General features: G+C 33.1%; 1 protein-coding gene across 1 annotated transcript in view; it reads right to left on the bottom strand.

Moving 5' to 3' along the window:
• LOC145276804 (conserved oligomeric Golgi complex subunit 1-like) overlaps positions 1 to 23,573 on the bottom strand; it is a 425,717-nt gene that overhangs the window by 387,801 nt on the left and 14,343 nt on the right. Inside the window, exons 5-9 of the mRNA XM_080128123.1 lie at positions 19,824 to 19,930; positions 14,716 to 14,785; positions 13,417 to 13,596; positions 6,629 to 6,670; positions 2,634 to 2,720 (exon numbers count right to left, since the gene is read on the bottom strand). Coding sequence (XP_079984249.1) covers positions 2,634 to 2,720; positions 6,629 to 6,670; positions 13,417 to 13,596; positions 14,716 to 14,785; positions 19,824 to 19,930 — 486 coding nt within the window. The remainder of the gene's footprint in view (positions 1 to 2,633; positions 2,721 to 6,628; positions 6,671 to 13,416; positions 13,597 to 14,715; positions 14,786 to 19,823; positions 19,931 to 23,573) is intronic.

The raw sequence follows: 23,573 nt of genomic DNA, 5'->3' as shown, positions 1-23,573 counted from the left end.
AATTACAATATTAAACACATTGTTTAGTTTTAGTTACTTCTGCAATCTACATAATTTACAGAAATTACCCCCACCCTCTACCCAGGGCAACACCAGGTAATCTTGCTAATAGTAACATAAAGATTACTATATCCAAAGATGTTATTCAATTAAAAATTACTGGTACCAAAATCTGTTACATTCAGGTTTATAGAATGAAATGCAAAAAAAAAAAAAAAAAAAAAAAACACTAATATAGTAAAGAACAATAATAGTTTATGTTACTGTAATAGTGTGGTGTAGTTGCATGCATGCCAGTCGATTTTTCATTGGCCAGAAAAACTTCTAATGCAAACTTCGTTTTTTATAAAAATATAAAAAATATTATTTTCTTTTTTATTGCCTCATGTGCATACACCAAGCTAGAGACAGAGAGGGTGGACAGGTGAGTGGGTGGATTGAACTGTGAGCTTGTCTAATATTGCTACACCTGCTGGCAGATGGCTTCTCTTCTTTTCTCTTTTGCCGTTCCTCTAGGCTATATATGTGACCTGCTCTCTGACAGGTGTTCTAACCTCGGCAGCTGTGAGAGTCAAATACTTGACTTTTCACCACTGGCGACATCAGTTTTGACAGCTTGACTCCAAATCGTTCAGTGCGTTTTGGTTACCAGCTGTCATGTGTGTATGCATAGTTTCAAGGCGCAATAATAGGGGCGAAGGGCTAACCCTATTCATAACTGCAAAAAAGTGTTACTACAATTCCTTTATAGTAAATCATATAGAAAAAAAAATCTGAAGATTGCTAAAGTTTTCAGCATATATAATAACCACACAATGACAAAATTAAATATTCAATAATTATTGATATTTGATCAAAGGAAAGATATTACACAGGTTAAAGTTTATTAACTGCAGAGTGACCCCTCAAAAAAATGCCACCCATGGAATCATTAATAAAAATTCATAATCCTTTCTACAATTCAAACATATTCAATACAATCATTTTCATCCAATTATTTCTTCATATTTGTGACTCCACTTTAAAAAGATAAATTAACAATCCTTTCTACAATATAACCATATGGAATCATTAATCTGCAATCCACCAAACATATTTAGTACAAATAAATTTCAGTAACGAATATTCAACAGTCTTTGCCGTTGTTCAATAATAAGCATACCTGAATACAAAGAATGCAAAGTGAAAAACTTTTAATCCTTTCTTGGTACTGATCAGATTTTAGTTATGATGTTCCTCTAGTTCAGTGATAGTCTAAGGTTTGTTTTAATAGAGATTATCATGACGTAATGCTACAGATAAAAATCTGGGGGGTTAAGATTATGTGAGTTTAAAACACGTTTGGGATGGTGTCTCCTACTGATGAGATGATCACCAAAATGTTCCCTCCATATCAGTAAATAACAAGAAAAATAAGACTGTTTAACATTTATGACTGAAACATGGTGGACATGTCAAGCTTGTGTACTTCTTACTTCTTGTGACATCACCAAAATTGGTCATTCCTAGATTTCAGTTGGTCATGTAAAACCTGCCCGCAAAATAGTTTCTGCTCTGATAACGATAGCAGTTGTAGTTACAAGATGCCTTAAATAAGTTTCCAGACTTTGTACAGCCATTTAAAATTGTTGTAGACTCTTGAAAATTCAGTATGTTTTTGCTATACATCTTATGAGATGATTGACCAATTTTTATTTCAGGTTCAAATGAATAATTACAGCAGGAATTGGAATACGCCCTACTAAAGTCTGATCATCACAACTGGTGAATTTAAAAAATGCAATTTGGACGTGAGGACCGTTAGAAGAACGATACACAATAAAATTCTGTTTTAAACTTGGAAAACATGCCACGGAAACGTATGGAATGCTTCAGACTGATTTTGAAAGATGCAGAATATTAGCGCAAATGCACCAGTCCACAAACTTTATTCTTGTCACAAACTTAGACCTTGCTCTCTGTGACTTGGTTATTCCCTAAGTTCAAGGAAAACCTTAGAGTCATCATTATGAGACAGTTGAGGAAATGAAAGAGGCTGTGACAAGTCATTGACATGCTCACATGAGAGAATTTCCATGGAGCTTTCCAGAAGTTGTTGGAATGGTACAAGTGCATTGCAGCCGGAGGAGATTACTTTGAAGGGGACTAGAGTTTTATGTGTGTACTAGCAATAAAATGCTAATACAAAAAAATCTGGAAACTTATTGAAGGCACCTTATATATTCAGGGTCTCTAGAATAAAGCGTTTCAATGAACTTTTGAGATTGGAATGCCAACTGGCTTACCTGTCAACTGAATTTCCTGTTCACATGATGAGAAAAACAATTCTGTTTTCTTCTCAGCAGATTTTCTAATTAAATTGAAAGTTTTTTTTTTCTTTTTCACAAAAACCAGGTTTCACATCATTTTACTTTCTGATCTGACAATATTGTCACACTTAGACCACAATTCATTTGTAGTGAATTGCAAAACAGATTGTAAATTTTATTAACAATTCCACAAGTGGCATTTTTTTGCCGGTCACCCTATATATTACACAGATATAATTTGATTAAATCTGAAGAAAACGTATTCTTTAACAATCCTAGTTGATATTTTCATGTTGTCTAAGTAAATAATGGATTAATACTTACAGTTCTGGCAAGAAGGAATTCATTGAACACTTGTCTTGGAGTGCTATCTTCAAGCAGAAGAATAGAGCATAAAGCATCTGCAATTTGCTGCAAGCAAATAAAAAAAAAACAGACATTAAAAACCGAGTAAAAATTTTATCAGTTATTACAAACATCTATAAATGTACTTGTATTGTCTGGTTGTCAAATACGCTTAAATATGATATTTTAATTAATGCAGATTTCATATTTATTATTATTATTATAGAGTCAATTGTCTAGTGATTGTTGTATTATACTGAATATATTAGTGATTTCAAAAGTAAAAAAAAAATATATGACTTTGGTGCCATCAGCTAGAATCAAAATCAAAACATATAGCTTTCTAGCATTATTTGTTACCATATGTACTATGTCCTTATGCGTAGAACAACTTAAAAAATAATGTTGTAAAATATATAAATGTATATTTGCATATGCTTTAAGTCAACCAAGTTCCAATTTTTTTCAATTTTAACTTAGCATTGGCAGCTATTTTTACCAACTAAAGACCAAATCAAGTCCAAATCCTCTATATATTAAGTTTCATGTCTGTAGACCAAAAATTGATAGATAAATTTGGTAGAGACTCTTCTTCAGACAGACAGATAAACAAAATCACTTATATATATATATATATATTTGTAGTCATCGACATACAGTCCTTTTTCAGCCAATTAAGTAGCGGGTGAGATTATTTACGACAGTGCTCTACCCAAAGCGGGGGGCTTAAAATATATTTGTAGTCATCGACATACAGTCCTGTTTCGTTATATCACAACTCATCAGTATATATATATTAGCAGGTTGATTGGTTTCACCCGGTTGTAAAATAGGTTTAAATATGATATTTTAATTTATGCAGATTTTGTATTTATTACTATAGAGCCAATTCTCTATTGATTATTATATTGTACCCACTGTATAGTCGTGGTCACCTAGCATAGCCTTGTCGTACACTTAAATATGATATTCTAATTTATGCATATTTCATATTTATTATTATAAAGCCAATATGCTACTGATTATTATATTGTACCTAATATATAGTAGTGAGTTAAAAAGCTTTTTAAAAAAATATGAGTTGGATGCCATCAGCTAGAATTGAAACCAAAACATTTAGCACACCAACCTTAATCGTTACCATTTGAGCTATCATCAAATGGACTAGGAACATTTAAAAAACGACCTGACTGCAATGTATAAATGTATATTTGCGCATGCATAGAAGAGCACTTAGTCAACTCATGCTTGCTAAGTTCCAATTTTTTTTTTCAATTTTGACCCCTTAGCAGCTATTTTTAGAGGCTAAAAATCAAAGTGAATTTGTTCCACAGGTCCAAATCAACTATAAATCAAGTTTCAAGCCCATAGACCAGAGGGGTTTGGTAGAGACCATTCCTCAGACAGACATACAAGGTCATTTTTATACATATAGATTAGTTGGGTTGTTGAAATTACTATTCTCATTTTCAAATCAAATCAAACTTATTTGGCAAAAACTAACAAAGTGCAAAAGCCATATAAATAGACAGATCGAACTATTTACATCTACATGTATTCTGGATGTTTGTCCAAAGCTGCTTTAAGCTTGGATATGGTAGTCATCATCACAACCTCCTCTGTTTCCAAATTTTTTTAAATAAGGATTTATTATTTATATCATTTGGACTACTGTTCTCATCTCAAGTGTCATTCTCACAATGTTTTGGCCAACGTAACCTCTGAACGTCTTCAGGTGTATGCCATCAAATTCGTGAATCTTCCTGTCAAACTTCTCAATCTGTACAGAATTTCAAACGGAACCCTTCATTTAAAGTCAGAGGTTACATCGACAAAAAAAAACAGAAAAAACAAGTTGGTTCTTCTGTTATTGCAGCAAAATTCGAAATAAGTGAAAACGGTGGTATTTGCTGAATTGTTATGTCACAGTAATGAACATATCCAAAAATTATGAAAAGTTATAATGTAGACAATTTATTATTAATGATTGCTTTATCGTTATTTTCATGGAAAGTGCTCGACTGAGCTACAATCTATGGTCCTCCCCCCCTCCTCGCCAAACTTTCACAAGAAACACTCGTCTATCTGAAAACACTATCAATAATTTCCCTCACTCTTTATCTGTTCCTAAACCTAAATGTAGATTCCATGAACAAAGCTTCTTTCTTAGAACTGCACGCCTGTGGAACTGTCTTGTTTTCCTGCTTTCCAGCTGATTACAATATGGTTGTCTTCAAGTCCAACGTAAATAAGTTCTTGATGAGCCGTTCTATATAAGTTATCAAATTTACCAAATTTCCATTACTAACGATTACTATATTGTCCAATTGACTACTGTACACTATTAGACCCTTATCCTCGAGTGGCCCCTGGGCCTTGATAAGTGGTGATGCCTATGTAAAAACAAAATAATATTTAAAGACAATTAGTGAAAATTAAGTTTTTCATAAAAAATAAACCAGAAAGTTTGTAACAAAAGGGGGGTAAATATTTTCTGAAAACTGAAAATCTTTGGTCAAACTTAATTTTCGCTAATTGTCTTCGAAAACTGTTTTCATTAATGATTAATTTTCTACCTTATCGTTTTTTGTTATTTTTAGATGTTTTCATTACTACGACATGACAATTCAGTAGTTACAATTGGTTTCACTTGAAATTCAATATTTCAATTTTTTAATTTCACTGCAATAACGAAGAAGAACCAAAAATTTATTAACACAATAGATCAATAGGCAAGGAAGAGGTAATCTATTTCAGGAAACAAGGGAAATAACCGATCCATATACTCATTTTTCATATTCTATTACATAAATCTCACCTGTCTGTGTAAATGTATGTATGTATGCCTAAAACTTTTGACAGAAGCGACGGATTTTCACAAGATCAGTATCATTTTGAAGCTTGACCCTTCGGAGGACAAAGATCAAAATATTGGCTAAAAATATTAATTCATTCACCCTTAACTGGACACTTTTCTACAAGGAGGGATCGAATTTTTCACCGATATTTTCGAAAGTCATCTCTTCTTTTCGATTAACTAGCCTTAATTTAAACCTTCGCCACTTCTGGTTTAGTGATGGCTGCACTAGCAAAGACATCACGTTTTTTTTTACATTCTTTTTCTCCTTCGCGGTACAGGTTTGAGCCTGCCTGCCTACTTTTTTTTTTATATTTGCTCAACCCACACCTCCAAACACCTGGGCAACGATGGGTACCCAGGCTAGTCTAATATACAAAAGGCAAAATGGGCACGCACGTTTGTTTATGTCTACAAAAGGCTTTTTGAGTGGGGGTCCTTGTGTCGGTTAGATTCCGGGAGAAGTTTTCTTATACTTCCTACATCATAATATCTCAGATTCACAAACAGACATTGCCTCTATCTTTTCTTGATCGAGTTTTAAAAAATTCCCTCCATGCCGTCATTTCAAGTGTTTGTTTGTCTTTCTCATATGAATAAAGCAAAACTAATCGAACACTGGTGCCTGGCCTTCCAGCCGGGTAGAATCTATTCTATATTTCGTCTTTGGTCAATGTAAGGGAAACCTTTCATACTGAGACAATTACTATTTATTTGGATACTGCCAGAGTGCCCCCTTTTTGGGGGAGCTGGTTTTCCTCCACATTAAAAACGACCTTTGTGGGAGGTTTAAAAGCAATGCCATTTATGCAAGTCATCTTTTTGATTGACTATGTTTAATTTGAACGCTTTACACTTCCGGTCATGTCATGGCGTAGCAGTAAGACATCAGATTTTCTTTCACTTTCTTTTCCACCTTTGTGTCGCGGGTTCAAGCCTGCCTGCCTGCCTATTACCACTTTTTTTTTTTTTTTTTTTTTTTTTTTTTACACCTCCAAACGTCCAGGCAACGCCAGGCATCCAGGATAGTATAAAATAAAAATAAAAAAAAAATAAATCAACTGATAAATTTTTATAACAACTAAAAAAAAAAACTTGAATATCTGCTATTACTTACCTTATCAGTAGCAGTCACATCACGTAGGAGCTTACGACATCCCTATATTAAAAAAAAGGAATAATGTTATACATTTGTCCAATATAATACTATTATGTAGAATTAAATAAAGGCATGAGTTAGAGAAAATTTAGGTGCTTGTTCATAATTACACCTATATTGAATATGGATCGCATAAACATAATAGCAAGCAACATTTATGATGTCCTAACTTGTGAAGAAACATAAATACCATTCACTAAAAATTATGGAAATTATTCCACTAGTTTTGTTTTTATAAAATAAATTTAACTTTAAACTACATATAGAATAGTGGTACCATTATCATCATATTCAAGGGAGATAATTCCTTTTTTCGGCATTTAAACAAAAAAGATGGATGTCTATTCAAAACACTTGAATTATCTCTCTTGATTTTCATAATGATGCTGATAATGGCGGCAAAATACCTCATGCAATTTGAAGTTCAATATATTGTATAAAAACAAAACTAGAGAATAAATTTCCATAATTTTTTATGAACAGTACGTATTTTCCCTCACAAGTAAATACATCAGTAAGGTTTCTTGCTATTTTTTTTTATTACATCCATATTAGAAACATCTGAATTAATATATATGAAAAGAAAAGTGTAAGCGACAGATAATTTAAATTCAATTTTTTGCATTAAAAAATTATTAGATAATCATCTTCCAACAAATTTCAGTTTTTCATGAAAACCAAAAGCAAATTTGCCCTAAGTTATTCATGTGAATTTTTATCATTATCCCAAATCATGTTCATTTATCATTGAGAATCAACACAGAGCAAAAATATTCATAAACTGGCAGTCATACAAAACAGTGTTGCAATTTTCTCTATTGTTTTTGGAGGGGGGGGGTATTTTTTATTTTATAAAATGAAAAGGGAACAACAATGAAAAAGTGACAGTGTTAAACAGTCCTCTTGTCGATACAATGCACAAAAGTCTTTTTTTCCTTGCAACAACTCCTCGTGTATTCAATATTATCTTCCACCATTCATTCTTGTTCTAAGCTGTCCAATAAAAAACTCAACTCAACCCTCATGTTTTATAATTCGTCCTTTTTAACAGTTACCAATTGTGTGCACATATGCAAATTAATGGCATACGTTCACCAATGAGCGACCCACAAAATTACGCTTGTCTTTTCTTTTCTACATTTTCTGCTGTCATTTTACAGACTAAGCAAACACAAGGTTGTTTGCAAGAGTGATAATTTTTATTACAGTTTGTGTGCGCACACACACACACACACACACATATATATATAGCGAGAGAAAGAGAGAGAGAGCGAGAATATAGAGAGAATAGTCTTTGAGAAAATAAAGACAAAAAATAGAGAAACTTGCAACTCACTGCTTTGTCTGATTAGAAGTTGAAGAATATTTTTACTCTGTGTTCATCACATTTTGACCCCTACATGTAATTCTATCTTTTGTGGTGAGTAGGAGACACTCTCTTCAGCAACACAGTATATAAGGAACTGAATATTCCATCACCCATCATCGCCTTCCACTCTGGATCCCCACAGATTTAAAGATACATATTGATATGTACATCTAATGTGAATTGGATTATAGAATTTAAATGTCCCTCCATTTACATCAAATCTTCTTTTATAAACAATACCCTAATAATGACAGGTATTTTTCTTTCTATTTTCGTGTTCATATGAACCTCATGACGATTGCTTTTTATCTTATTTCTATTTTACAAAATTAAATTTTTTCATTTTATTTTTTTTTCTTTTCTCTTCATATACATTGCCTCTTCTTCAATTACTTATTATCTCTTCCTTATCTTTCTGTTGCTTCCACCCCATCTTGCAACGTTATTTTCTTGTATAAAACCTCTCCATTGTCCTTTCTGTCTCTAATCCCTACCAATATCCCAGGTCTTTCATCGCATTTTTTTTATTTTCACTATAAGCTTCTTTATGCACTATATGTTTACTTTGTTTTATCCTTAGATACCTTACTAGTATTATTACTCTCACTTTTCTATCTCTTATATTTTCATCCTATGATTTGAATTTTTCTATGTATTTTTTAAATGTTTTTACATTTTTCATATTTTTTCATTGTTTCATTCTTTTTTCATTGTTTCATTTTTTTAAAATCTGTGTAATCTTTATCTTTGTTTTATTATTGTACATTTATTTTAGCTTTTAATTTTTATTATTTTATAATTTATACTTTGTTTGATACTGCCTTGTACTTCTATGCTCTTTCTGACATATACTGACCAAACTTCCGTTTTCTATTTCAAGAAACCTTCCTCTATAATCGTACCCCCTAATTCTTTATATTTATAAGAGCCTCTACTATTCCCGCTATCACTTTTTTCCCCTATTGTTTCTGGATGTTAAATGTACATCTCCACATATGAAACGCATTGAACTTATACTCCCTAACGTACCACGGCAAACCACCTAACCCCATTACATACCACTTATATTCATTATGTGATAATCCCAATTTTATCTCATACCACCTTAATCACTTTAATTCTCCAACCTTCCTCCCTCTACACTTATACTGTTTATCCTCTGCCTTAAGCACCCTATTATGTCATTCCTAATGTAGTTATTGCTAGATGCCACATTTCTAATATGTTACCTAGCACCTTCTCTCCTCTTCTGATGAGAAGCATTAGGCTTCAAAAAACCTAGGTATAAAGAGTATATATATCCCGTATCCCTAATTGATTGTAATATCACTATTGAATGAATTATTAAATTTATATGGATTAGTATATATCTTTGTATTGTTGTTTTTTCCTTTTTCTTTCTGTGTATGTGTGTACACACACACATGTATACATATATGTGTTTACATAGATTATTTTCATAAATAAATAAGTCCTTTATATGGGTCGCTTAATGCATATAATCCATGCAAGGGAGTTAACTCTCATAATTTAGGAAGTAACATCAAAATATGAGAACATTCAAAACAAAGCCATCATTATTGCCAAAAAATAACAAATCTCAACTATTGGATAATGGGTTTCAACAATATAAATTTTGTTGCAGTCATGACGGGATTATGTAGATGCTGGTGTGCATCGATATGGTGGAGGCAGTGTTTTTATGCTTGTTAAGTATATTTTTGATTGTAAAAGAGAAAAGGCTAGAATATCAAAACAAAATCTACCGTTACATTTCCCAGTCACAAACCCAGTTACTCTTCCTACAAATCCACACAATCTTTATTCCATGCTATTCAAACATGGCAAATAGTCAACCCATCTCACTTACTATCAAATATATACTTGAGAAACAAAAAAAAAAACCGCTGATCCCCAATGCCATCAATACATACTCACATCGTGTCTGCAACAAAATTTACGTAAGACTAAACATCTCTTTTAAAACAGTTTATGAGCATAACAGAGTCAGGCCATCAAGTTGGGTGACACCATGAGTTGACTTGTCACATATTTGTTATCCAACAATTCTAACAATAAGCAAGATATACTCACTAAAATGAGTCTTGGGGTGATATGAAAAAACAATTCTGAACTGGTATCAAAAATATTTCTCATGTTAAACATTATTACATGGGGAATGATTTTGAGTTAGTATTTATTTTATTTTACCCATCGAAACTCAAGAAATGCACAATTAAAATATATAAACATTGCTTAAATAATATTATCCATCTAAAGCATAATAATAACAATTTTTAATAATTAATTATTTATTGCGGACTATTATCCTCATCTTTTCTTAGTTGTTTCACAACGTTTCGGCCAACTATTCCTATGGCCTTCGTCAGGTGGTAACTGCGATAGGATAAGAACTCTGAATCTCCTGACTGCATTCACTGCAATTACTGCCTTCCATAGTTGTTGTCGTCTCACCACATTTTGGCCAAGTAAGCCTCTGACCAGCTTTGGAGAGGATTGAAACTGCTATCTTCAGACAATTCTCACCTGGAACTGTAGAGATTCAACGTCTCTATCCACTGTGCCATGGGCCCCGAAGGACGATCAAGGTTGAATTTTTTGGTCTTATAAATTCATGTTTATTTATTATCTGATCTTCCATGGTCGGGTCAGTACCGAATGGTATATATATTATTTTAATTGGAATTCATTATGCAGCAATAAATAATTAATAAATGATATTCATCTTAATGAATTCCAATTAAAATAATATATATACCATTCGGTACTGACTCGACCATGGAAGATCAGATAATAAATAAACATGAATTTATAAGACCATAAAAATCCAACCTATATCGCCCTTCGGGGCCTGTAGCACAGTGGATAGAGATGAATCTCTATGGTTCCAGATGAAAATTGTCTGAAGATAGCGATTTCAATCCTACCCAAAGCCGGCCAGAGGCTTACTTTGCTGAAACATGGGGAGATAACAACAACTACGGAAGGCAGTAATTGCAGTGAATGCAGTTAGGAGATTCGAAGTTCCTATCCCGTCGCGGATACCACCTGACGAAGGCCAGAGGAATAGTTGTCCGAAACGTTGTGAAACAACTAAAATGAGGATAATAGTCCACAATAAATAATTAATAAATAATCAATAAATAATTAATAAATAATTAATAAATAAAACTCATCTCGATAATGAATTCTAATTAAAATAATAATAAATTTTAACTTGAAATGACACCAAATGTAATAATATTTAACATAATTTTTTGGATGGAAATGGCGCTAACTCTATACGGGTTTAACTGACTTACTCCAAGGGAAGAAGTTCCATGGGAGTATGAAATTCACAAGCGGTCGCCAGTTGCATGTATATCCCCATTAGAAGAAATGTTGATGTTAGACTTTTGCAACTCTTTCTTGCAGGGAGGTGTCAATGTCCTCCTACATACAGCGCCTGAATTCTCAAATTGGTTACCCATCTGGTACTGATCAGGCTCAATGTTGCTTAACTTTGGAGATCTAATGAGTACCGGCATGTTAATGTGATTTTGCTGTACATATTAACATAAGAAACATTTTTAATACCTACACATCTCCTTAAGTGATCCAATTTACCAAATTTCCACTACTAATGATTACATTTTCCCACTGACTTCTGTACACTCATCAACCCTTATCCTTGAGTGGCCTCGGGGCCTTGATAAGTGGTGACTCGTTTGTAAAAAAGAAAAAAAAAATATCCCCCTCAAAACTTTCTTTAGTAGCTTTACCAATATAGGTTAGCGATTAGAATGCGTGGAATGAGGTTTTGATGGCATCTGAAACTTAAGCCAAGGTTGTTTTAACTGTTTGCCATTTACAGAAGTCTGTAAGTAAACTTGTAAAATAAACGTTTGCGTGTTGTTGTTTCAAAATAGAATATGTAAAATAAAAAGAGATTGTCACGTTTGTCACGTGATGTAGCAACAGAACTTTATTATCTCCCCTGTCAATTTATCTCTTTCTTTTTTTAAGTGTAATATAGTGATTTTGCTTGATTTCAAAAATTTCTTTTTTCATTTATAATTATTATTCTACCTTATCGTTTTTTGTAGTTTCTGGATATATTACTATTTATGCCATGACAATTATGTAGGTGGCATTTGTTTTATTTGAAATTTAATATTTTAATTCGTTTGTTCAAGATAGAAGCACCTAATTTTTTAAAAGTTTTTCAGCATACGGAAATAATGAAAACACAAAACCAAAATTGTGTTTACATTATTGATGCCTAAAAAGAACATTTCTATGTGGTGATCATTTTGAAAACATAAACATACCCAAATTTAATAAATCTAGAAAAACTCAAGCAATGGTCAGATTTTCATGAAATTTTTAATACTTATTCATTTCTAAATTAACTTATATTTTAAAAGCAGTTTTTGTTAAATATTTGAGGGGAAATTTTTTATGTGTTCTATGGAAACTAAACAAAATAAATTTAGGTTGATAAAAATTGCAACATTTTATGAAGCTGAAGAGTTTAAATGATTAATATATATATATATATATATATATATATATATATATATATATATATTAACCCATTTTTTATTTGAAGTTCTAAAAAAAAAAAAAAGATGGACAATATTGATTTTATGTCCATTTTTTATTTACAACTTCAATATTTTCCTTCATATATTGTTTTAAGGCGTTGATAATGTAAACACGATTTTAGTCTCCCATTTTCATTTTTTTTGGTTTGCGGAAAAACTTTTTAAATTATTACTAGTTCATTTTTAGCTTCTTTTAAATGGTACAAAAGTTATGATAATAATATTAGATAAGATTAGTTATATCATGTTACATATGAGGGGTAAATTTGTGGCGTGCATTCGAAGTCCCTATGAATCAACATTACGCCTTACCATTTGAATTACATTGCAGATTTTCATATTTAGGACCACCTTGAGTATGAAATAAAAGATGCTACATAGCATACATCTATTTGTTGCATTTTAGGAATTAAAATAATTGGCGATTGTGCAGTATAGCTAACATTTTCGATCAATTGGTTACAATTATTAGATGTATTTTGTTAAATTTTCGATTTTTGTTAATTATACAAAATTGGGGCTTCACATCAAGTAAAATATGGCACCATTTTGAATCAGCAAGCCTCCTAATGCAACAATACGAAGTCAAAAAATACAGACACTTAAAAAAATGTCATACCTAAAAATAGCTATACAGATCAATAGAAGATTGATTTTTCTTGCATTTGGTAAAAGTTTTTATAAATTTGTTTTTCAATCCTTTTTTTCCTCGTGAACTATACTGAACAATTGGTAAAATGTTATAAAAAGAAAACTGAAAAATAGATTACCTGAAGAATGGTAGCTTTGAAATGACTAATTGCTGTCCATTGCCGACTGAGGACAGGAAACCATGAGAGAATGCTGGCTGATTGTTGGGCCTCTAGTTGAAGACCAGTATGAACATGACGGGACAGCATGTAGGACTGAGTAGCCAAAAGATAATCTTGTTGGTCAACAGCACTCCACATCTATTGACAAAAAGCAAAATAATAGTTTTAAATTTTTGAGACAAGGATCGATTAATTGGATTATTAAGACTACTATTCTTATCTTGGTTATTTTCACAATGTCTAGACTGATGTAAAAACGGTGCCTTTGTTTGTCGAGCTTGTGAATCTTTATGTTTAACTCGGGAACCTGTTACATCTGATGATAGACATTATCAGTTTAATATCAACTCAAAAATGAGAAGAGAACGAAGTATAACCTTTTACAAATTTATCCAACGACTTACATAGCAAAGTTGGTAAGGTAGAAGCTGCTGGATGCGCGGTGATTAAAGTCTGTGATACAAAACACATTTGTTTACCTTCCAACTTTCATGGCAAATTTCGCTCCTCCCCTCCCTTCCTTCCACAAAGAGTTATAACCCTTTCGTCTTCGGTCCAAGGGAAATAACTTTTATTTTTAATCTTTACTTAACATTATCCAAACAATCCTCAAACTATTCCTGAACTGAAGCAAGTCATCACAGCCAAAATAAGTGTAATACCAAGAGAGAAGTTTGTCACATCATCATATTCAATTTAGCATCCGTTTTACATACCGACATGTCTTGGACGGCTTTTAGAAACCAGAGTTATTGATGAATTCTACACATCACATCCAGCAAAAAATGCAGCAATAAAACAGACTGTTGTAATGATTGAAACTTGGTGGGCAAGTCAGGCATAGATTGAAGTTTATTTTTACCAAATAAAGTTGGATTTCAGAAAAGATTGCAAATTTTATTAACAGTTCAATAGGTGGCATTTTATTTGGGCCATTCTGTATTTTAAATACTCTCTCACTCTTTCTCACTCTCTTTGTCTATATATATATCTATATATATATATATATCAACACATAATTTAGTTCAAAGAAATCATGACCTCTGGTATCTCTCAGCCTCCTCTTCTGTATAAGAATATAATTAGGCAAGTGATTTTGCTCTGTAATAAAATATAGTGAGAATTCATCAATTAAAACACTGCAAAATATCCATGCCGTATTTCATACGAAAAAATAAATTTAAAAACATCTTTCTTGTGTTAAATGCTTTTTATATCATTTTTTTCGATTAAAAGAAAACAAAAAATGCAATTTACCTTTTCGGGCATATCTATTAATAGTTTGATCTGAGAAGCGATTGCGTAGAAATGATTTTCTGTTTGCTTCCTGAAATGAAAAGGAAGAAAGCAAATAAGTTCAAGATAGTATACTTAAATAATAATCTTAAAATACATTTTGTAGATATTCCATGTTTGATCATAAGTGATAAATTGGTTTTACTGAAAGTTTCACGTTTTAAATCATCAAACTCATTTCACCAGTAATCCAAGCATTTCTCAAAAGAAAAATGTCTCTTTGAATGCGAGATGATGCTACACAGCATATGAACAGTGAAAGCTAAATGGTCTGATAGAACAACAGTGAAGTGTGACTGATATCTTATGCATGCAAGAGGTTCTTCTTTCGGGAGATGTAATGCGAGATGGATGCTCAGCATCAGGAGGGCTTTACATTGCCAGTGATTTTTCCAAGTGATGACTAAAAATACAAAAACCCTTATCTTTTAGCGATTATGTTTTTTTTTCAATGACAATCTTCCAAAGCTCATTATTAAGTGAAAAATGTTTTTTCAATCTTTTTTTTTTTTTTTTTTTAAATAAAAACAAGCAAAGTCAAATTATTTAAACAATAAAAGTTTAATAGAACAATATACTCAGCTCAACATATGCCAAAAAGCTAAGCTAAGCATAAAACAACACTTGCCACTGCCTGAAGCCTACCAATCTAAACAAACTGCTCCTCCTCATTATTATTATACTATCGTTATTTGTAGAACTTACCACTAGTTCTATTCATTCAGCATTAGTTTTGTGGTGAGGAGGGATGGGCAACACTAGGCAATGTCTCTTGCCTGGTCTTCATGTGTTCTGATCCAAAAGGTTGATATCAGTTACAGTTCTACAAAATGATTTTGTGGCTTAAAATTGGGGTCAAAATTGATAAAATCAGATTCCTTTGTAATCACATGTGCCGTGGCCCCACAATCGACAAGAAAATTATTATTGTTTGTTGAAGCATTAAATGCACACAAAAATAAAAATGTATGTTCGCTAACAGAGCTCTCTACATTTTTAATGGAATCGCCATTTTGAATCCTGTATCTACATTTGAAACTCTTGTGATTAGGTCGTCCACAATTATAGCAAATAATTTTTGTACTTTTCTTAGGAGAAAAACTGTTTTTGACAAAGTTGCAGTTTTTATTCCTGGCATGGGTATAATTCAATTTTGGTGTTTTTATGTGTGTATCTTTAAATTTCATGATATTTGTGGATTCGTTTTTTTCTGTGATCATTTTTTTCAGTTTCTTCGTAACTTCTGAGTGCTACCTTGAATTGGCTAAAAGTCATGGGTTTTTCTTTCTGGGTTATCACGGTGGTAAATGGCTTGAAATCACTCGGTAATCCCTTAAGGACCATGGAAATTAACAGACTGTCACTTATAACTTCACCAGACATTTTTAAAGAATTTGCAGTCATTTCAGCTCTTATAATAGGTAATAGTTTCAGCTTCCATTCGTTTTAGATATGTCAGTTCAGTGTATAAAGAAATAATTTTGGGTTTTCCTTTCGATAAATAATGCTCTCTCAATATGTTCAATGCTTTGCAGCCATCGTCCAGGGCTTCTCTCATTAGCAGTGATAGACTTCGGTCATCTAAACACTGTATTAATTCCGCAAAGACAGTTGCGTTCTTTTCAATGAAGTTAGGATCGTTTCTGTTTTCAGGTTGTGTTTGACGTACTTTGTGTAGCTTTTGGATTCATAGATATCCTAGAAATTTAACTTGCCACAATTCGAATTTTGATTTGGATCCATCGAAATAAAGACGCACGCTGGGCACATAACCTCTAGAAGTGTAAGCCATGTTTAGTTTCAGAACAGTTTCAGATGGTTCGTTGTTCTAAACAAGTCTTGAGAGGTGACTGATTTGCAGAAGACAGTTCCACAGAGCAAAATATTCCTACCGTGTCGAGACGGAAAAAACATGTGAAATTGCTACGGAAAAGGTTTAATATTTATGGAGCAATTCTGGTTTCTGATTGGTTGGTAACAGAACGTGAATTAATTCGATTCGTCAGTTCCTAGCAGCATCGTTTATAAATAGAATCATCTGACTGTGTGGGATCATACCCCATTATAAATCCAAAATATTGTAACAGGTATCATTTTGAAGTCCGATATCTTGGACGACAAATATCGAAAAATTGGTCAAAAACCTTAATTCCTTCACCCTAAACTGGACACTTTTCTACAAGGAGGGGTACCGAAAAAATCGTTCCTTCATTTTCTCACCTCCTGCTACTACGATAATGACGTCATGTTTGACCTAGAAAACATTGACATTAGTTTAAACCACCTGCAAGTGTTTTTAAAGGCTTAATTTTATCCATTCTCAATTGTATGTCACTTTGGCGTAGGGGTAACGTGTCAGGCTTTTTTTATTTCCACCTCGATGCTTCAGGTTCGAGTCTGTCTTCCTACCTAAACTTTTTTTCCTCTTTTACACCTTTTTTTTCCTTTTTGCTTTGTTTTGGTTTTTCCAAATTTTTTTAACATCGTGTTTTTTTGATATATAAAATTTAAAATAGGCGCGCGCGTTTTTTGTATGTTCACAAAAGGCTTTTTGCCTTGGGGTTCTCGCATCGGTTAGATTACGGGAGAAGTTTTCTTATACTTCCTAGATCGTAATATCTCAGATTCCCAAATGAACATTGTCTCTATCCTTTTTTTTTATCGAGTTTTAAAAAATTCCCTCATTTCGAGTGTTTGTTTGTCTTTTTCATATAAAGAAAGCGAAACTAATCGAACGCAAAGGCCTTGTCTTCGAGCCAGGTAGTATCTGTTCTGTAATTGGTCCTTGGTCAATGTAGGGGAAACCCTTCATACTGAGACAATGACTATTTATTTAGATACTGCCAGAGTGCCCCCTTTTTGGAGGAGCTGGTCTTCTCCCACATTAAAAACGACCTTATGTCTAATTTGCTTTCATGGAGAAACAAATAAATACCACGACAGAATGTGGGAAGCTTAACTGGTCTTAGGTCAAGTTTTAAAGCAACAACCATTTCTGCGTATGCGTGGCAGCTTCTTTGATTCTTAACTTAATTACCAACTCATTGAATTCACTAGCCTCTTTGGCCTAATGGTTAGCAAGGAAGACTAACTACCCTAAGTTTTCAAGTTCGATCCCACCTCTCTCTCTACCTTTTCTTTTTCACATTCTTTTCCTCCTTCGCTGTTCAGGTTTGCGCTTGCCTGCCTACTACCACTTTTTTTTTTTTTGCTTAACACACACCTCCAAACACTCGGGCAACGCCGGGTACCCAGGCTAGTCAGTAATAAAAGAAAGTAAAAACACAAATCTCTTTCTCCCAATAAGTTATAGACTTGTTATAGATTTATTAAAGAAAAATGTAACTTCACCTCCACGAACCCTTTAAGTGTAAAAATGTTGTTTTGTGAACTTTGAACCCCTTTCATCCAATTAGGATCATATATATGAGACTCGTACGTGTGCCTCTGAAAACGGGACCATCTAAAGCGGGTGTTGCCTCAACTAACGAACCGCACGGTCAGAGAAAGCTAAATTTGTACAAATAACTCATCTTGCAAATTTGAGATAAATCTTAGTTTATATTCTTAACTTTTTCCAGAAATGTAACTACGATCTTGTTGGAATAACGTTCAGCAGCAAATGTTGAGAACTAGTTATATAATTAATATTGTATATTTATTCATATAGAATCGATAGTATGTTATGTATCATGCTGTGTTCTTGGTGAAATCATGTTTGCCTAGGTAACATTAAATAAACTGTTAATTTAGTCCATGGGGCTGGGAATAAACAAATTAAACTATAAAGTGGAATATAGGACTTATTATTTCGGAGGCACAAGTTCAAATCATGTATGAGCATCAATTTTCACTTTGTGGGTTTACTCATCCTGTAACATTAAAATATAGCTAAAGAAAGAAAACAAGGGAAATAACTCTGGTTCAAGGGAGATAACTTCGTCTACCAGAATACAAGTTTGAACTCACTAGGAAAGTAAAGATCATACAGTTTCTGTTGGTGATATTTTTTTCAAATATTCCAATCAGAAGGATCGCATGCCTTGGTGAAATCAATTAGATTTATTTTTTTTCGATGTAAGAGTTGTGTAAATTTGAATTGAAATTTGTAAGTTTAAGAAACCAATACATTGTAATTGTTTTTAATAAACATTTATTTACAAATTTAAAGCCAACTTAGTTTCGACAATATATGTTATCATCAGGTATAGAAACAGTTTGTGTTTTTATTTTTTTTCTTCCTCGTAACATAATGTCACTAGAAAAGTAAAAAATTGAAGACCACAAAGACTTTACTTTTCTTTGAAAGCATGTCATGAGAAATGAAAAAAGAAAGAAAAAATATTAACTATTTCTATGCCTAATGATGATGTCTATCACCAAAACTAAGCTGATTTTAAACTTTTTAACTAGCGAGGGGTACCCGGCGTTGCTCGGGTGTTTGGAGGTGTGTGTGGAAATAAGTATGAGGATCGAACCCGAACCCTTGAGGCAAAGTTGTAAATTAAAGTGTGAAAAAAAAAAAAAACGTGCGACGTTAACCATTGCCCCACGGCGAGATGCTAACGGAAACGCGTTTGAATTTATATAATTACTTGGATTTAGCAGGTGCTCGTTTTAATGAGTTAATGAGGTCAAGTTTGACTGCGGAATTTCATTTACTGCTGAACGCTTTTTTTCCCCACCCCCAAGATGTTATAGGAAAAAGACTAACCCACATGCGGCGAGCGACAAATATTGAATATTTATCTTCCCGAAATCGAGCAAATTAAATAGACAGGCGAGCTTCGCTGTTAACTGTGAGATATTATGATTTATATGTGATATAAAAAGTTTTTAAAAGTTGCGAAGCGAGCAACCACTTCTCTGAAAGAAGCCTTTTGTAGACACACAGAAAAAGCGAACACACATACATACATACATTTTCGCTTTTATATTTATAGATAAATGTTTATTGAAGAACAAAAAATTCTGCATTTTATTGGCTTTCTAAACTTACAAAATCCAATACAATTTTTCATATTTCAAAAATGCAAGTCACATTTAAAGTATAATAGAATAGCACTAACCTTGCTTTATCTGCAAACGGCCGTTGTGTGTAAGAAGCGCCTTTGACCATGTGATTCTGCTTCAATTGTTTGCAAAGATCTTCCATCCTTGAAATTGATTTCATTACCTGAAATACAATCAATTCCAATGAGACGTTATTACAAAAACTTTCATTTTCTATAAAAATATACTTCATGTGAACATAGAAAGATTAGATGCTTCTACATGGTAACACTCATATAAAATATTGCACTTATAAATAATCTAGCAGGGGTAACCGGCATTGCCCGGGTTGAGGATATTGCCACAAGAATGAAGCGATGTTAAGAATGGTTTCCACGTGGTTAAAATTTTTTTTAAAAATAGAGAGAGAGAGGTGGGATTGAACTCGAAAACGTAGGGTAATTAGTCTTCCTCACTAACCATTAGGCCAAAGGGGATATTAAATTCAATGAGTAGATAATTAAGTTAAGAACTGAACGTTGCTTTTAAAACTGGCCGAGGGCCAGGTAAGCTTGGTGCTTTCTGTCAGTATTTATTTGTTTTCCCACGAAAACAAAATGTGACACAATTTGCTTGAAATTTTCTCAGTATAGAAAGGTTTATCCCTCCATTAACCGAGAACGAATCTCATTTTGGTACAGTGCAAGCGCGGACACCGTTGGCCGTCGAGCTGTCGTTTGTGTTCAAACAGTTTCACTTTATACAAAAAAGACAAACAAACACTCAAAACGAGGGAATTTTTTAAAACTTGATTAATAAAAAGATAGAGACGATGTTCCTTTACGAATCCGAGATATTATGATCTAAGTAGTATAAGAAAACTTCTCCCAGAATGTAACTGACCTGAGAACGCCGATGCAAAAAGCCTTTCGTGGGCATACACAAATGTATGTGCCCATTTTGCCTTTTATGTATTAGACTAGCGGGGGGTACCCGGCGATGCCCGGGTGTTTTGAGGTAAATCAAAACTCCTGGGGAGGAGGGGTAAAATAATTTTAAAAAATGTTTTGGTAGGTGAGTATGAGGATCGAACCCGAACTCTTGAGACAAAGTTGAAAATTAAAGTGTGAAAAAAAAACCATGCAACGTTAACCATTGGGCCACCACGACATACAACGGAGACATGTTTGAATTTATTTAACTATTAAAAACAGGCGGCCGCAATAAAAGTTAACTCTGCTGCTTCCATTTTACCTAATTAAGAAGGTCAAATAGAAGTCACGCAGTTAACTTTTGCGCCGAGGCAGCGTTTGGGTTTGTTTACCCAAATTTGACTGTTTTTTTTCCCAACAGATGTTGGGGAGGGAGAAACCAGCTTCCAATTGTCCAGATTGAATAGCAATTGTCTGATATACAAGATTGATCAAAGCTGATTGCTTCTGGACGTTTTTCCCGGCGCAATGCCGAAAAACAAGTCCGTTTGAGTTTAGTTTCACTTTATTTATACTAAAAAGCCCAATCAACACGCGAGAAGTCAAAATAGCAATAATTTTGTAAAAATCGACGTAAATAAATCTAGACGCTACGTGCATTCTCAAATCCTAGATATTATTATCTACGGCCTATATAAATTTTCTAAGCGATCATTACCCCCCCCCCCCCGGGAGCGTGTACGAGAAAAGCCTTTGCGAGACATACACGAAATGGTCACACACATTTTGCCTTTTATATATATAGATTTTTGAAAGTCATCCCCTCTTTTCGATTGACTAGCCTTATTTAAACTTTCACCACTTCCAGTTTGGTGATGGGTGCAACGGCAAAGACATCACGTTTTTTTTTTTTCCACATTCTTTTGCTCCTTCGCGGCACGGGTTCGAGCCTGCCTGCTGACTACCACATTTTTTTTTTTGCTGAACACACACCTCCAAACACCCAGGCAATGCCGGGCATGCAGGCTAATCTAATATATAAAAGGCTATATGTCTGTCTGTCTCCATATTTTCAAGCTTTATCTCTTCCAAAATTAAAAGTCGCACAGTGGCGCTAGGGGTCTCAAATGATTGAATTTTTTATGGACCGTTTTTTTATGAGTCTTTAGCCGGTTAAAATAGTTTTTAAGGGTCAAAAATGAGTCAAATTGAAAAAATCGTTACACATATTGTATATTCATCTTAGTTTATTTTTTCATTTTTAATCAATTCATATGCATGCCACGTTAGTACAGTGGTATCAGCTTTGAATACTACAGTTCTGTTTTCAGTTTCAATTCTAGCTGGTGGCACCTAAATATTTTTTATTTTACTTTGGAAATCAGAACTCTATAATAATATATGCAAAATCTAGACAAATTAAAATATCATATGTAAACGTATTTTACAACCAGGCAAAGTAGATTGTTCTCATTCTATCAGCCATGACTGGAATTGAAATGCTAATTTCAAGTTATTCTTAGTAATTATCGCTTGCAGTAAGATTTGAATCTTCAACCTCCAAAAGACTATCACTTTGAAGTGATTGTTAACAAACGCTATTACCGATAATATCACGTGTCTATATATACAATTCGAGTGTGAATTTTGGGAGCATTACATCTAATCTTATTTAAACATGTAACGTTACTGCTTATTATTATCTCCTTTTTTTTTTTACAATTATTCATATTGGAATTTTCTTATTGGTTTCAAAAATATAGTAATAAGCATTATTACACATGTAGGCAAGGCAAGATTCAAGGATTCAAAATACTAGAATTGGTCGCACAAATATATGGAATATTAGTTAAGGGCATTGGTTAACAATCCATGACAGTTTTCTGGAGTTAAATGGGGGAGGTTACATTTAAACAATCTAAAAAAAAAAACATGGCGCAGTGGTTAGAGTACTTAAAAAAATCAGTTGTAAAAGTGATATTCTCCTGAACGCTAAAAGTTCAATCTACAGTGTGAACGACCAAAATATGACCACACTGAGAATTGAATTTTCAACCTTCAGGAGAACATCACTTTTACAATTGATTTTTCAATTGCAAATTATTTAGAGCCTCTATTCAGTCATGGTTGATAGAACGAGAGCATGCTACCTCCATTAAGTAAATAAAGAGTTCCGTTGAAAATTTTGTCCAAATTCCTGAGTTCGACAGAAACATTTCCAAGTTCAACAAGATACACCTGAATAAAGTCAGAGGCTACATCGACCGAAAGATTGTGAGAATGACACTCAAGATGAGAACACTAGTCTGAAGAATCCAAATAATACAAATCTGAAAAATATCTGCAAAGAACAAGACCACACACTCTCTGACCAGTTAGCAGTAAGTGGTGATCGATTGGAGTTTTCAATTTTGGTGGAGTAGAAATTCAATAATTTACGGATAGTGCTGAAATAATAATGTTATTCCAAAACTCATTCATAAAATGTGAGGATGAGGCTCTTTTTTTTTTTTTTTTTTTTAACTATTTTGTATATATAATAATAATAATAATAATAATAATAATAATAAATAATAAACAAAAAATACTGTAAAAATTAAATTTAACTTTCTTTTTCCATTACTGAGAGAAATTGTATTTTATGTGTGATCACTGTATGGGTGGGCTAATTTAATTGATAATATTTTGGAAGAAGGATGGGAAAAATGTGTATTTGTTCCTGCTTTAAAAAATAATTAAACCATGAACTATTTAGGGGGGGGTGCTACTGCTAACCCTTAAAAAATGCAGATTCTCCTATTTTAGGGCGATTACATTTTTGTGTTTTTATCTGTTTAGTACTTTTGCAGTTTACTAACCATGCTATTTTCATCTCTTTGTCCTCAGTCAGTGAAA

This window comes from Euprymna scolopes, chromosome 5 (genome assembly GCF_053919585.1).
Source record: "Euprymna scolopes isolate OS-2025 chromosome 5, ASM5391958v1, whole genome shotgun sequence".
Lineage (NCBI taxonomy): Eukaryota > Metazoa > Mollusca > Cephalopoda > Sepiida > Sepiolidae > Euprymna > Euprymna scolopes.
This window is presented reverse-complemented; position numbering and strand designations above follow the sequence as displayed.